The following is a 16,907-nucleotide window of genomic DNA, read 5'->3' as shown; positions in this document are numbered from 1 at the left end:
CCTGGTGCTGTGAAGCAGCGGTGCTAACCATTGTGCCACCTCATATGCAATAACCCAATAGATTTTCCTGCAACAACATTCGTCAGAGGCCTGGTGAATAGGGCACTATAACTATTGACTTGTATCTTACGTTCAGAGGAAACATTCAGGATGTCCAGTGCCAGGTTGTATGATTTCACAGCACACTGGTAGTCTTCTCTCTGGAAGTGGTAATTTCCACGTTCCCGTTTCTGTTTGCAGATCCGAATACAGTCCGAAACTGACAGCCTGTTTGGGTCAGGAGCGTTTCTGACATTGAGAAGCTGGACCTCGTATATCAGTGTCGCATCTGCTGGAACATCCGGTGCTCTGAAATGGAACAGAAAAGAAAAAAAAAATCACTCTTCATTCGTCAGTACTGCACTAAGTGGTAAAGGGGATTTTTAAGAAGTGCTGTTTGGCCAACATTCTCAATTTTGTACAGCAGAAATAAGAGTTATAGAATAGAATCCATAGAATCCCTATGGTGCAAAAGGAGGCCATATGGCCCATCGAGTCTACACCGACCCTCCGAAAGAGCACCCTATCTATTCCAACCCATCCCCATAATCCCATAGGGTAGAAATTGGTCTTTGCTGTCCCTGTTCTACAAGCATAAACCAAGTGCTATGAGGGCAATTTCGGGTACTAATGTCCAACACGCTAAGTACACTGCAAAACATCTAATGCAATGTGGAGTTGGGCAATTTTAGCGGTGACCGTATGTCTGCCTAACAGAGGCTGTAGGCAGGTTACATATATAAATAGGTCACCTTGCGCCCACATAATCCCTTGTTGAAACTGGATAGGCATGATGAATGTTGTCGGCATTTCACCAGTTCTGCTCGCGATTCTTTAGTGGTGGGTAAATTTTATTTATTGGTACTGTAATGCCAGGTGAAGCAAAAATGCTTCCTAGACTCCCACAGGTTTTGCTGCCTTCCTCCATTGCTGCTTCCAGAATGTACCATCGGCCATAGCTGGTGAAACAGGCGGTCTGATATTCAATTTTTCAAATGGACAAGCTGCCATCGGAGGTCCGACAGATGCCGGATGTTCACCAATTACCATTCACGAGGACTGAGGCCTGATTTCCAACCAGCCTTAGGCCTCCTGGTTGGGCCATCGGGTCCATTTCAAAACCACCCCACAGTGAATTTTGATCTCCTTGTTTTCACTTCAGAGAATTTTACGTTTGATAATCTGAGGCTTGTTTGTGAAAAATGGAACAGTTCACTCTACGACAGGCATGCAATGTTGTCACAAAGTAAAGTAAGTGTAAAGCTCCTTCTGGTCACTTTAACAACTTGCCTGAGGGTAATTGTAGTTCCACCTGAACGAGCCTGACAACATCCAACCTGATAGTTCCTCTGATGGGGGGTTACTAATTCAATGCCAATTGACATCAATATAACGCATCTTCGTCTTCCACTCATGCCCTTTTGGGTATGGGGCTGAGACAGCCTGAGGTTACTTCATACACAGCCCTTACCATCAGCAGGGAGATAGAAACTTTCACACCATCGGCCTGGGCTGCTGGTCTTCGGGTGAAAGGGCCAGTGCCCGACTGTCTTATTTTCATTTTGTGAAGAACCCTCAGGAGTGTTAATGAGGTAGATGGACTTGCTGACTGTGGTATTTTTAGAACAGACAATGGTCACTAAACTCTGCCGGTAAACAAGTACAACAATTTTTACCTCTGGCTCACAAGGGATAGGAACAACATCTAAATCCCCGAATGACTACTGAAACTTAGCCCCAGAGTAGATGATAACAGCAAAATAATGTAGTGCTGCAGATCTTAATGTTTTGTATCTGTTCTGAGAAGCACTTGTAGATAAGAAATAACAAATCAACTTTATGCTAGTAATGTATTTATTTGTACACATCCTCTACTGAATGTGATATAGAATAAATACCAGAGTAGAATATATATATGCAAATGACATTTATTGTGTGTGTGGAGATAGACTCAAAGACAAAGACAAATAAAAATCTGTGGCATCTAGAATGGCTGTTTTACACATAAAACCATAAGAGAAAGGAGCAGGAGTGGACCACACAGCCCGTGAGTCTGTTCTTCTATTCAATATGATCATATCTGACCTTTGGTCAACTCCAGTTTCCCAGCCTTCCCCATGTCTCTTGATTCCCGGAGAGGTCAAAATTCTATCTGAGTCTTAAATGTATTCAAAGATGGAGCTCCACAACCCTCTGGGGTAGAGAATTCCTTTGAGTAAAGAGTGGTAAATTGAAAATTTGCACCTAACTTCTCTTATTTTCTTGTCTTATATCAGACACGGAACCCAAGTATGGTTATGAGGGATGTCTTAGCTTTTCTTTCATTACCTTCCATGAAACTGTTTCACTTTAGCTCCTGCTGTGTTTTCATTTTTAAAACGTATCTGCTTTCCTGGAACCTTTTGCTATCTTTCGACTGATTTTTAGTTATCAACCCCAATGTTTGCTTTACCTTTCGCATTGTCATTCCCCTACGGACAGCCCAACATGAAACTTTTTTAAATGAAAGCCCACCTTTTTCATGAGGCCATCTCTGTCAGGCCTGGCATTCATTGACCATCCCTGTTGCTCCTGGGAAGGTGATGGTGAACCTGCTTCTTGAATCTCGACAGTACATGTGGCGAAGGTGCTCCCACAGTGCTGTTTTTGTCTGCCTACATAGGATGGCCATCGCTGACACGGCCAGCATTTCATGTCCATCCTTAACAGCCCTTGAAAGCAGTTAAGAGTCAATCACATTTCTGGGTGCTCCAAGATTTTGATAGGGTGATGATAAAGGGGAAAAAAGAGTTATGGATCACCCAAGTTCTGACATGTATCAGTAACCTGGCCACACTGCAATGCCATTGGGCCTGACGCAGAATGCAGTAACTGTAAGATTCAAGTGAAAGATCAACATTCAGATTCGATTTCCCCCAAACCCTTGATTCATAGTTACCAAGAGATCTTGTCCAAAGTCACACATTATCAATCAAACACATTGACTATCTCTCTCTCTGAAAAGGCTTTCTAAGGATCTCTAATATTTCAATGGCAACTTAAGTCTGGTCATCCGTGACTCAAATGCAAATATGACTCCAATTTCAAAGAGTTTGCATAAACAATGAACTAATTCACCAATGTGTGAAGGGAAGCATATGTGTGTGTGTGTATGTGTGTCTGCTGATAACTATGGCATAGGTCGTAAAAAGTTCATTGTAAGTTAATAGTCTGTGTCCTGATCGCTTACTTCTTCATAAACTACTTACTCTGTGAGGAGCTTATTTTACCTAAGACTGAGTTGAGAGTTCTTGCACCAGGTATTTGTTGTTGATGTTTCATTATCTTTTGCAAGGCTATGTGAGAGTACGCAACATAATCCACACTGGGAAGGCTGCCAAAAAGGCTGGAGAAAAGTATTGTTGCTCCATTCACTGGGCAGGGATAATATTCCATTCCAGCATGACATGACATACACTGGCTTTCCTTCCAGGGAATCAGCAGACCTCTGCTGCTTCGCCAAAAGCAACCATTCCCATCTGCCACGTTGGACAGGGAGCGTTGACAGTCAGTGGAGCATCATAGCCAAGTACAACATCATCTCAAGGAACAGCACCTCATCTTCCGACTCAACACTTTTTAGCTCTCGGGACTGAACATTGAATTCAACAATTTTGGATCATTGCCTCTGCCTCAATTTTATTTCATGTTTCTTTGCTGATTTGTTATTTTTTTCTCTCTTATTTCCTTTTCTTGCCTTTGGAAAGCAACAATGTTCACGCATCTCTTGTTTTCACATCTCTTGTATCTTTACTTGTTCCATTGCCACTCCATTTGGCCATGTACCATGAACCCTTTTGTCATTTATACTCTGGTCCTCCATCCTATCATAGACTTTCCCTTTTGTTCTTCTTGCTCCCCTCCCCTCTTTTCATTTCTAACTTTTCCCAGTTCGGAAATGTTACTTGTGTTTTTCTCTCCACAGAAGCTGTCAGTCCTGCTGAGTATCTCCAGCATTTTCTGTTTTTATTTCAGATTTCCAGCGTCTGCAGGATTTTGCTTTTGTACAAGCTGACCACACAGGCAGGTTTTTGTAAAGGAGTGTGGTGGTCACTGAATGGTAACCAGTAAATCGAGCAACAGTCATTTGTTCTCTTCCCTAACCTTAGGGACTCTGAGCGCCTCAACATAGTTAACTCAGTACTGAAAAAGGATTAAACTAAGAGACATTTATAATCAGTACCACGGGAGACATTGGTACTGTGGAGATGGTGGAAAAGTGGTAATATCACTGGACTGGTAATCCAGTGGCCCAGGCTAATGATCTGCGGCAACAGGTTCAAATGGCAGCTGGTGACATTTTAAATTCGATGAATTAATTTTTAAAATCTGGAATTGAAAGCCATTCTCAGTAATGTTAACCAGGATTGATTGTTGTAAAAACTCATCTGGTCCACTAATGCCCTAAGGGATGGAAATCTGCCATTCTTACCTGGTCTGGCCTACATGTGACTCCAGACCCACAGAAACGTGGTTGAGTCTTAACTGGTCTCTGAAATTGTCTTGCAAGCCACTCAATTCAAGAGCATTAGTATTGGGAAAAACAAACAGGCCCTACCAACACATCATAATCCATGAAAGAGGGCAGAAACTTGAATTTGCCTCTTTGTTGAGTCTTTGTTGGTATCACCAGCAAATTGTCCTGATGGATATTGATATGTCAACTTCCCATGGATCCACTTGTCAAAGAGCGAGAAATCATGACCGTGATTCTCCGATATCGCAGCCAAGTGTTGATGCCGGCATCAAAACCGGCGCGAGCGACGCCGGCATCAATGGGCTTCCAGGCCCAGTAATTCTCCTGTTCTTCGGGGGCAAGAACGGTGCCGGAGTGCAGTGCATTGCTCCGGCGCCGAAAGCTGGCCCAGCACAGCCGGCGTGGGTCCGCACATGTGCATGATGGCCGGTGCAGGTCCGTGCATGTGCATGACGGCTGTCTCCGCGCCGGCACATGCGTGTGGTTGCTGTCTCTGCGCCAGCCCCGCACAACATGGCGGAGTCCTACAGGGGGCGGTGCGGAGGAACGTAAGGCCCTCCCCACCCCGGAATGAGCACACCCGCCGATCGGTAGTCCCCCCCCCGGGGTCGGATCCCCCTGACCTCCCACCAGGATGGCCCCCGCAGCCAGAACGCCGAGGTCCCGTCGGGTGAGACCAAATGTGAACCGCGCCAGTTGGTGGGACTCGGCGGAATTCGGTGGGCAGTCGGCTCCTCAAGCGCGGAGAATCGCTGTGCGGGCCGCTTTCAATGACCCCCAACCAGCAAGAGCATTAGCATTAGAAGTCGTCGGAGAATTGGTGGCCCGGCCTCGGAGCGGTGTGGCGGGATTCTCGCGATGTTCCCCCCCACCTCTCCCCCCGCCAATTTTCTGACCCGGCGCGGGTCCGGAGAATCCCAGCCCATGGGCTGGATTCTCCCCTACCCGGCGGGGCGGGGGGTCCCGGCGGGATGGAGTGGCGTGAACCACACCTCCATACCTTTAGGGGCCAAGCCCTAACCTTGAGGGGCTAGGCCTGCGCCGGAATGGTTGGCGCCCCGCCAGCCGGGGCCGAACGTCTTCGCCAGCCGGCGGAAGTCCACGCATGCGCCCGAGCGTCAGCGGCTGCTGACGTCATCCCCGCGCATGCACAGGGGAGGGGGTCACTTCTGCGTCGGCCATCGTGAAGGCTATGGCCAACGCGGAAGGAAAAGAGTGCCCCCACGGCTCAGACCCGCCCGCTGATCGGTGGGCCCCGATCGTGGGTCAGGCCACCGTGGGGACACCCCCTGTGGCCAGATCGCCCGCGCCCCCCCCCCCCCCCCCCCCCCCCCAGGACCCCAGAGCCCACCCGCGCCGCCAGTCCTGCTGGTAAGGGAGGTGTTTTGATTCACGCCAGTGGGACCGGCATTACAGCAGCGGGACTTCGGCCCATCGCGGGCCGGAGAATCGCCGGGGGGCCCGCCGACAGACGCGGTGCGATTCCCACCCACATCGAATCTCTGGTGCCGGAGACTTCGGGAGACAGCGGGGGCGGGATTCACACCACGACCCGGCGATTCTCTGACCCGGCGGGGTGTCGGAAAATCCAGCCCCATGTGTCTGAGAGCTCCAACGTAGTGTCCGCGATGTGCTCACATGTGGCAAATCATGACAGATTCCTCCAGACTAATTCACTCTACGTGCCTTTCTCCTGCCGTGAATGTCTCACTCTGAAAAGACGGATCACTCTACAATCAGTTAAACTTCCTCTGGAAGGAACATTCAAGTTTACTTCTGATTCTGGACTCTGGACGCATGTGAAATCCCAACCTTTATTTCACTGTGGTCATGCCTGAACCCTCTTTCTTTCGTAGTGCCCATTTATTGTGTGAGTGCAAAAGGGATGGATGGTGTGTGTGTGCACATGCGCATGTGCACGTAAAAATAACCCAACCCTTTTTACTTCATCTTACCTCGAGTTTGTTGTGCAAGTAATTAATAGAGGATCGGGGCATTCTAAATTTAAGGGTTGTGGAGACTGTGCCACAATTTATAAAGGGGGAAGTCAGAATAACAATCCATCTTTCTGTTTATGGATGGGTAGATAAAGTGGGGAGATCAGGGCTGTTTAAATGACCGCCTTCCTGGTTGTGATAATATTCATAACTTTTTTTCTGTAGACTGCCCTGCTGATGTCCTCATCTGATTTCTCTGCAGCAGATCCGGTGTGCAACCACACCTGCTGGCAAGTTGGCACCTGCGCCATCCTTGTCCCTTGCCCTAGCTGCAGCCTACTCATGCCCTGAATCTCATCACATGCAGATCCCGCCCCTAATCTATCCGTTAAGATATGCTCAGCTGGTAGTTGAGTTGCTGGCTGTGGGTGTGAAGCTGAGTGATGGTGTTGTGCCTTCACTATGATTCCCTCCTTTCTAGTTCTCCACTGCCTGGCCGGTTTGGGCCTCTGAAAGGAAAAAGGCACAATGGTGAGATTGTGGTGCGGAGACGGTGGGGGAGCGGAGAAGGAGTTCCATGCTTACAATTGGCAGCTTATTAATCAAGAGAAATGAAATGAAATGAAAATCGCTTATTGTCACGAGTAGGCTTCAATGAAGTTACTGTGAAAAGCCCCTAGTCGCCACATTCCGGCGCCTGTCCGGGGAACCGTACTGCTGGCCTGCTTGGTCTGCTTTAAAAGCCAGTGATTTAGCTCAGTGAGCTAAACCAGCCCCTCCAGAGAGTAAACCAGAGAGTATGGGATGGAGGAAAGTGGGATGTGAGAAGGAGAATTACATTTGAACCGTGGTTATTCAGTTTAGCCCCCACCAGTGTTAATAGATAATTCACTCTCTTAAAGGAGCACCATCATGTAACGCTATGTGGTCGTTGATGATTCCACTGATACATGTCTAATTGCACCGTTCTGTTCATCTGGGAATACAACTACCAAGATTTTTTTTTATTCTTTCAGGGATATGGGTACCGCTGGAAAATCCAGCATTTGTTATTCTCCCTTAATTGCCCTTGAATTGGGTGGCTTGCTAGGCCATGTCAGAGCGCAGTCACAAGTCAACCACATTGCTGTGGATCTGGAGTCACGAGTAGGCCAGACCAGGTAAGGCTCAGAGGCAGAGATGCTACCGACCGCACTGTGGTGAATGTAATATGCAGATGTATATATGTTAATTCACACTGTCTTTGTAAGCGCAGTAGCGCTATCCTACCACTAGGGGGAGTAGCACTGGGAGCACTCAGGAACTTGTACTGGGCTCCACCCTTGGCTCTGCCCACGACTCCTCCCCCTAGTTCAGCTGTATAAATACCCTTGTCCAGAGTCAGACTGAGTTCACTATGAGTTCATCGACAGGTAACAGGCTGGCTCTGAAGTAAGTCGATTAAAACCTAGATTCACATCGGAAACACGTGTCTGGTGAATTGATGGTTCCATCAGACGGCAGATTTACTTCCCTGACAGACATTAGTGAACCAGGTGGTTTTTTTTATGACAATCAATGATAGCTTTCTTTTCTAGATTTTTAAAATTAGCAGCTGTCATGGTGGAATTTGAACTCTACTCGCAAGAGCCTGTGCTTCTGCATTACTTGCCCAGTGACATTACCACCCCACCAATGTCTCCCCCATTAAATGTCATTTTATCTGCGGCATACGTTACAATCTCAGTCCTTTCATTCGATTTACCTCATCATTCCATATTTCAGCTGTTCAGTTCCCACAATGTTTCATAGAGATGTCACTTGACTTCTCTCAATTCACCTTACTGCACGATAGATTTATTTTGTGCTCATAGCTTCAATCGGGATTAGACTGCACTATAACTTGATGAAATCAAAGGAAACTTCACCACCTAAGGTAAATTCCTGGCCACTGGTAAATAAACCAGGCTTACACTCCTGCTCAGAACTAAATGAATGCTGCATTGTCGGTGTAGTAGAAGGATCTGGTGCCTAAAGGTTAACATGGGATTGAGCACAATCACACAAACAGTGATGTAAGAAGGCACATGACTTAGAGCGCCAGTCTACAGATAGGTAGCACCATGTAAGAACCTAGTTTGGATCCTCTCCATATCTTTACATTCTCCTGTAAATATGTACAAAGTACACTGACTTATTTGTAACTTCAACAAGACTACTTCATGGTGTACAAGCAATACACACCATGGGTCACGACACCAAAACGGTCAACTAGAGCTCTTAGACTGGATTTTCCGTCGGCTGTCGCCAGAATTGGGAAACGCGATTGGGCGGAGAATCAGTTTTGATGCCGAAATCCTGACAGGTGCGCGTTTCATGCAAAATCGCAATTCTCCGGTGCCTCAACAGCGGCGTCAATGCATTCCACAATGCAAGTACACTAAATGCCATTGGTATATCAGTAGCGGGCCCTATTCAGTATTCTTTGGGGCCTCCACGATTCTCTGCCTCCACTGTGGCAAATTCCTGACGGCAAGGTTCACTTGTGCTTTTAAAAATCATGAAACAAGTGCCGTAGCTGCTGAGAAAGAGAGAGAGAGGAGGTACGGAAAGTATCCAACAGCACCTTAGTTTGCTGACAATCGTGCCGCTGGCCGGGGGGTTGCTTCAGCAAGTGCCAGCAGGAGTAGCGGGAGGTAGCCAGGAGGTGGGCCTAGGGGGTCGGGGAGGACAGGCACGGAACACCATTGCCACAGCCTGCAAGGTAACAAGGCCACAAGTCATATGGGTCTCCCCCCCCCCCCAGGTTCCCTCTGGCCCCAGATGACCCATGAGTGGGATGGCCGCATTCCAGCGCAACCAGTGCCACCTTGTTGGCAGGGATGAGTGTGTTTGGGGAGTGAAGTGTGTCACGTCAGCTTGTCAGCCTCCTGAGTGTCAATCACCAATCCGGTGAATGCCTCACTGTTTCTCATTGGAATCGATGGTGTTCCACATGCCTTTGGTGCTAGCCCCTCCAGTTTTGCTGAATCAGTCCAGGTGTGGCGCCAGTTTTGCTGTCATGGAAGTCCACAAATCCTGCCCCGGTGTCAACACATAGGGCGCGATTCTCCCAACGGGAGACTGAGTGCCGACGCCGAAGTGAAACCCGGAGAGTTTCACTCCGGCGTCGGAGGCCGCTCCTCGCCCCCTATTCTCCCACCCCGGGGGGCTAGGAGCGGCGGCGCGTGAAGCCCGAGCGCCAGGCCTTGATGCTTGTGTCAAAGCGGCGCGTCGGGAATGACGCGGCCGGTGGTGCCGAAGTGACGTCAGCCACGCATGCGCAGGTTGGCCCGCTCCAACCCGCGCATGCGTGGTTGCCGTCTTCCCCTCCGCTGCCCCGCAAGACATGGCGGCTTGATCTTGTGGGGCGGTGGAGGGAAAAGAGTGCGTTGTTTACAGACGCCGGCCCAACAATCGGTGGGCACCGATCGCGGGCCAGACATCTGCTGAGCACGCCCGTGGTGCTCGATCCTCCCACCGCCCCTCACAGGCCCCACACTCACCTGTCGCGTGCTGTTCACGCCAGCAGCGACCAGGTGTGGTTGGCGCCGACGTGAACCGGTCGGGTTTGGCAGGCCGCTCGGCCCATCCAGGCCGGAGAATCGCCGGTCGCCGTGAGAAACGGCGAGGAGCGATTCCCCTAGCGGCCTGTCGAAAAACGCGACACACCATTTTTGGGGGGGTGGGAGAATTGCGGGTGGTGCCAGGGCGGTGTGGCGTGATTCGCCCGGCCCTCCCGCGATTCTCCCACCCTGCGTGGGGTACGGAGAATCGCGCCTCCTGTCTCAGGAACAGAGAATCCAGCCATTTATCTTTCAAATTAAACATTAAACAGAGGCCATGTGCACATTCTCCGATGAACTCATGGAATCATTTGATGAAGAGCAGTGAAATTCCCCATGCTGTTCCGGCAAATATTTATCCCTCAAACAACAGCATTATAACAGATAATCTGTTCTTTACCTCATGGGAGGTTGCTGAACTGTCCTCAATTACAACAGTGACAGCAATCAAAATGTCTTTGAAATAAAAACAGAAAATGCTGGATAAACTCAGCAGGTCTGGTAGCATCTGTGGAGAGGCACAGAGTTAACGTTTCAAGTCAGTATGGCACTTCTGCAGAACTTAAGATATATTTCATTAGCTGTCCTGAGGTCACTCTGTCAGGCCACCTATTCATTCCTGCGCTCAAATACATTGCAATTCGTACAATGGTTCGACCTCCAGGTTCAGTACAATTAATGTTTCTGTAGTTCTGTTTGTTCAATTCTGCTATAAAGTTAAGGCTGGAATTTACATCTATGAGGAAAGAAAATTGATTCTCTGAGGCCTAATTATGATCCTTTGAACGATTTTTAAGTTTATCCTCTTTGAGACCTACGCTGTATTTTCCATATCACGAAATGCATTATGACACTTGAACCAACCTCTTTAAATATTCTTTGGGCTTTCCTGAGGTGGTGAACAGCTCTATATGAATTTTAGTTTCTCTTTTTGTTCAGCGGTTTTCAGACAAATTCAAACCTGCTTTTTTCAAGTTGTTTTGCCTTTGGGAATATATCCCTCCTAGTTATGCATGACTTAATGCGTAGTGACATCAGCAGAGTATTTGCACCGGTTTTGGGCAAATCACCATCTTGATCGGATGGGCAACACACTTAATAAACCTCTCATCATGTTTTACAAGAATCCAGATTGTGGGCACCTCCAAACCTTTTCTGTTTGCGGCAACAAAGAAATATAACAGGAGAGAAAACTGGCGACGAGGATTAAGGAAAAAAATGCCGGAAAGAAGATTTTCCTCAACTAGTTGTGGGACGGCATCGGAGGAATGAAGGATACTCGGGACCGGACTCACACATGCACAGATGTCGGGTGAAGCACTGTCATCGATGTGAAGGTTGAACAAAGTTTTTGACAGCACCTGTGAGTAAGAAGACTGACAGTCAGGGAAGTCTTGCTTGCATTGAAGTAAGTGGGGCCTGGCTGCAGGGGCCGCGCATGTGGCAAAGTGACACAGGCTGCAGGGAATGGGGATTTTGACGGCTGCCAACTCTGCACAGGCCACTACTCGGTAGAAAATTTGAAATATTCAGGCATAAAAGGGGAAAGAATTCCCAGTTGCTTGTCCAAGGGATTGTTAGTGCCATACTTTCCAACATAGTTGGAAGGGAGGAAGTGTCTTTGCAGATAGGAGCAGGAGCAAAGAACCACAAAATGGATATCTCAAGGTCAAGGCCACAAAGATGCAACCATTTCACCGTTGTGTCAACTGTGGCAAGAAGGGCAACATTGCCAAGGCATGTTGGGCTCAGAAAACATCTTCTACACTAAGAAAGTGTAAGAACAATAAAAGTAAACAATTGAGTCATATCTGCAAATTAGTGGATGAAGTTCATGATCACTTAAAAGACAGTGAAACCGAACTGTAGCACTTATGCTCGATGTATTGTCAATGTAAGGCGATCAACAATTTTGGGCATATCCAAATCTTGAAGGTCATGAAGTTAAAATAGAGGTGTAATATGACACAACAGTATCGCCAATACCCGAGACAGTTTATCATCAAAAACTGAAGCATCTGACTTTAAAACCGTCAAACGTGATCCTAAGGATGTACACTGAAGAGGTCATACCATTTAAAGGATGGATTATAGTGAAAGCAGAAGCAAATGGGCAGATGGCAAAGGTGTCTCTTCATGTTGTGCATGGAAACTTCCCTGCTCTATTTGGCAGAGCATGGTTGACTAAGATTAGGTTTAACTCGCAAACAGTCAATTAATTAGTGGATTCAAAGAGCAACTTACAACAACTTCTGAAGAAAAATGAGAAGGTGTTCAAAGATTCACTGGGCTCTATGACTGGAGTTGAACTGCACCTAAAAATCAAGCCAGATAGCACACCCAAATGTCCCAAACCTAAATCCGTACCATATGCCATCAAGTCTAAAGTTAAAGAGGAACTAGAAAGATTAGTGAGGTCAGGGGTCATTGAACCTGTTGTTACAAGTGATTTGGCATCACCAATCATTCCTGCATTAAAAAGGGATGGTTCAGTGAGAATTTGTGGAGATTTCAAAACTACTAGGAACCCAGTTTTATGCGTAGATCATTATCGACTGTCGCTGATTGAAGACTTGTTTACTGGACTTTCTGGAGGTCAGGAATTCAATAAAATTGATCTTTCACGGGCATATCTGCAGATGAATGTGGCTGCTGAATCACTGCTACTACTCACCATAGTAACACACAAAGGTTTGTTTTGTTACAGATGACTTCCATTTGAAATAACATCTGGGTCTGCTCTTTTTCAAAGATCCGTGGATCAAATTATAAGTGGGTTGCATCATAGAATCATAGAATCCCTACAGTGCAGAAGGAGGCCATTCGGCCCATCAAGTCTGCACTGACCCTCTGAATGGACACCTACCTAGGCCCACTCCCCTGCCCTATCCCTGTAATCCCACCTAACCTGCACATCTTTGGATGGTGGGAGGAAACCGGAGCACCAGGAGGAAACCCAAACAGACATGGGGAGAACATGCAGACTCTTCACAGGCAGTGACGCAAGGCGGAACTCTGCCACCATGCCGTCCTTTCACTTTTTCTCTCTCCATCAGACTTCTGGCCACCTCAAGCTTATACACATGATCTTCCGGCTTCAGGCTGGAGTGCAATGTTATTTAGATAACATGCTCAGTTTGAGTGAACAGGAACACTTGGAGAATTTAGAAGCTATGCTGAAGCTGTTATAGAACCACAACCTCAGAGATCAGAAGGAAATTTGTGTCATCCATATATTATCTTGCTCATATCATCGACACAAAGAACCAAAGATCAGTAAAGCATTCTAACAAAGCATCAAAGGACTAGGGAACATTATCAAGAAGACTAAACAAATTTCAAATACTTTATCGGAACACTTGATACATGCTACCATGCAAATGTCACCGGCAATGCTGTTGTTTAAGAGGAAACTACGAACACATGTTTGGTTTGTTAATGTCACCTGATACTTCAGAGATTGCCAAATGACAACAACAATTCAGCGGCGTCCATTTTAGGACACATCACCCACACTCAAATTGAGAAGTGTGAGAGGCAAAGGCCTTTGGGCTTCAGACTTCATTGTCATGTAGATGTTGCGGCAGGAGGAACCTACCATTAGCTTTTGTGCCTATGTTCAGGTGAGTGATGGGGCACATTTGTATGAATTAAATAAAACACTTGTAAGAAATCAGGCACCCAGGAAAATGACAAATTCACACTGCATGTTCCTTCCAAATAAATGTTTTCAGCCATCTATCATTTATGTACAGTGTGTTTAAGAAAGCAAAATTATATAAGCTTTTCCATTTTTAATGTGATTCATTTGGGTGCCACTGAATGCATTAAAATTCATTCAGTGAAATGGAAAATAGAGAGTGGGTCTGAGAGAGGATAAATTTGCAAACAATCACAATTAGACCCCAGAGAAATGACTTTCTTTCCTGCTGTACATACATTCCAGCCTTAATTTTACACAAAATGTGAGCTAGCAGAATTGCAGAAAATTCAATTGACGTTCCCTGAGCCTAGAGACGCACTATTGTCATGAGATGGAATGTATGGGTGCAGGAATCATGGCATGAAACAGTAGGCACAATTCCCCAGCCTCGCTGTGCTCCTGCTTGAGCGAAACGAGGTGGATGAATAGCGGGAAAGGCCGAAAATTAGAAGCACGCCAGGCCCCAAATAGTGTGCGATGCAACTAACCCGCTCCTGTAGACGAGATTGGGGTCTCACTGTAGCATGGTGAGAAACCAATTATCACCACTTGAGCCCTATTTCTATACAATTAATGGGAGCCACCCCATATCCAACGGCCAACAGTCATTCATCGGCCTCCCCAGCAAGTGGTCACGCAGCGCCGATTAGTACTACTTTTGAAAAATGTGAACCTGCAGAAAGGCTTCTGTGAGGAGCTGAGGAGGTGAGTAGCCATCTTCGCTCACAGGCAAAGAGCCCGGGGCCACTGGGTTTGCTGCCTCTGTGCTCGGTGGGGTGGTGGGGAACCCGCGGTTGGGGGTGGAGAACCCTCCGCAGGAGTGGGCTTCCATGGGAAAGTAGGGGGGAGGCACTGAGGGAGGCACCCAGGGGGCATGCCAATCCCTGGATCATGTACACCCATTCTGGGGGCAACTCGTGTCCCTGCCTGTCTGCCCCACTGGCCTCCCATAACCCACATCGACTGTCGGGGCCTCTGCTGTGTAGCTGAAGGCTATCGCTAATAGGAAATTGGCAATTGTGGTTAAGCGATCTAAGTGGATCGCCATGGGTGGGCGGGCCATGTAGCGTGTGGGAGTCATTGCCTAGCATCCCAATTACACCTTGATGCATGGACACTGTGCCTGAACACTGCGGGAGGCAACACTACACACGCAGCAGCCAACATCTGAATAGTAAGAAGTCTTACAACACCAGGTTAAAGTCCAACAGGTTTGTTTCAAACACGAGCTTTCGGAGCGCAGCTCCTTCCTCAGGTGCTTCCTCAGGTCCTTCCACCTGAGGAAGGAGCTGCGCTCCGAAAGCTTGTGTTTGAAACAAACCTGTTGGACTTTAACCTGGTGTTGTAAGACTTCTTACTGTGCTCACCCCAGTCCAACGCCGGCATCTCCACATCATGGCTAACATCTGAATACCCAGGGGATGGGACACAGCTCCGGGGACATGTCCGCGGCCAGAAGGTGGGTGAGTGGCGTGGGGAGAGGAGGTGCCTGGAAAGATGGTCCAAGGGTTTGGAGGTCGGCTCGCATTGTGGTAGAGTGACAGGGGCATCGTATAGGTTGTGCACAAGTATGTTTATTGTGTGTAATAATTCCTCACTCTCCCGATGGTGCCATACCTACTCCCCCGCCCTACCCCTCACCTCTCCCCCACCCCTTCCCGCTCCCCTGGTGCCCTCAGTGATCCTCAATGCGCTTTGCCTTCCTAGCTCTATCACTACGTCTAGATATGTCCCAGGTTACACATCCGAGGTGGAGGTAGCCAGCTGCTTACTATGACCTGTGGCCTTCGATGCCCCCAGCGGGCATCCTCTGGGAGCTCTGGGGCCGAACGGCCTGGCTCACTTGTTAACGGCACATGTCCTATGTGCTGGCTGCGAGTCGCGACCTCATCAGAGGGGTGGAACGTGGAGGAGCTGGTGGTCACCGTCGCCATTCCATGGAACGGATCCTGGTTGGCACCCAGCACCCCCTCCTGTCACTCAGTGCCCATAGTTATCTGGGGTTCACCTTGCGATGGAGGGGCAGCTGGTTCGTGGCCCGACTGCCGCTGCATCATCTGGCTTTGCCAGCCCTGGCAGTTCCCCGATGTCTGCACCACTGTGTTGATGCTCTCAGCATTGCTCCTCAGTGACTGGGCTATGCTCTCTGCAGTGCCTCAGCAATGCCCACCTGTGACTGGGACAAGCTCTGCAGTGCCTCGCCCATTCCCAACTAAGAGCGGGTCATGTCCCACATAACCTCATCAAGGTCAGCCTGTTACTGGATGACATCCGTCAGCGAGGCAGACATTCTGTCTAGACCCTGAGCCCTGGCCGTCACCGACTGTGCGATGCCTTGGACACCTCCACTAATGGTGCCGATCTCTTGCACCAGGCTCTCCAATGTGGTCACCACCCTAGCAGTGTTGGCCTCGGTGCCACACATTGCCGGCGACATATCCTGCACCTGTAGCCTCTGGGACTCCTCCAATTGGCTATGGAACTGCTGCAGTGTCATTGACATCTCCCTCTGAATATCCTGGTTGCACTCTAACCTTTTCATCAGCTCCGGGAAAACCTCATCCACAGGCTCAGCATCAGGATGGTACCCAAGTGGGTCCTGGGATCGAGAAGACTTCCGACTGCTGTCTCGCCTGGAGAGTTACTGCCTCCACCTGATGTACACAAGCAGCTATATGGTGCTCCCCAGATTATGCTCTTGCACAGTCAACCCTAGGGTCGCTGTCCATGCGACCCTCCCAACCCTCCCCTCTGCCTTAGACCCCCTCCAACCCTCCCTCCACCCCTCTCTCTCTTCAACACTCCCAACCCTTCCTTCACACCGCACCCCCCATCCACCCCCACCTCTATGAACTATGCGTGTGATTAACGATGCCCTCCCTGTGCCTCCTCAGGAAAAGCTCTTCCACAACCATCAAGAGAGGGCCCAGACTGGCGGGCGGGTGCTGGAGAATCCTGCCCAAGATTTCCAAAATTTCTCTGGACATGGAACCCTTTTGACCTCCCAAGATTACTGTTGAAGAATTAAACCACAAAAAAAAAACTGTTCATGTGTAATAGGTACAAACAAATTTCTAGAAGCCTTCTGTTTCTTTTATGTATTTAGTATAAATTTTTAAAAGTTTCTT

At 48.2% G+C, this 16,907-nt stretch overlaps 1 protein-coding gene across 2 annotated transcripts in view; it reads right to left on the bottom strand.

Annotated features, from left to right (window-relative positions):
• fkbp16 (FKBP prolyl isomerase 16) overlaps positions 1-16,907 on the bottom strand; it is a 229,748-nt gene that overhangs the window by 42,615 nt on the left and 170,226 nt on the right. For both annotated transcript variants that reach the window (XM_038813174.1, XM_038813173.1), the window contains exon 4: positions 131-348. In XM_038813174.1, coding sequence (XP_038669102.1) covers positions 131-348 — 218 coding nt within the window. The remainder of the gene's footprint in view (positions 1-130; positions 349-16,907) is intronic.

Source organism: Scyliorhinus canicula, chromosome 12 (assembly GCF_902713615.1).
Source record: "Scyliorhinus canicula chromosome 12, sScyCan1.1, whole genome shotgun sequence".
Taxonomy (NCBI): Eukaryota; Metazoa; Chordata; class Chondrichthyes; order Carcharhiniformes; family Scyliorhinidae; genus Scyliorhinus; species Scyliorhinus canicula.
Note: the sequence above shows the minus strand (reverse complement) of the source record. Positions and strands in the feature narration are given on the sequence as shown.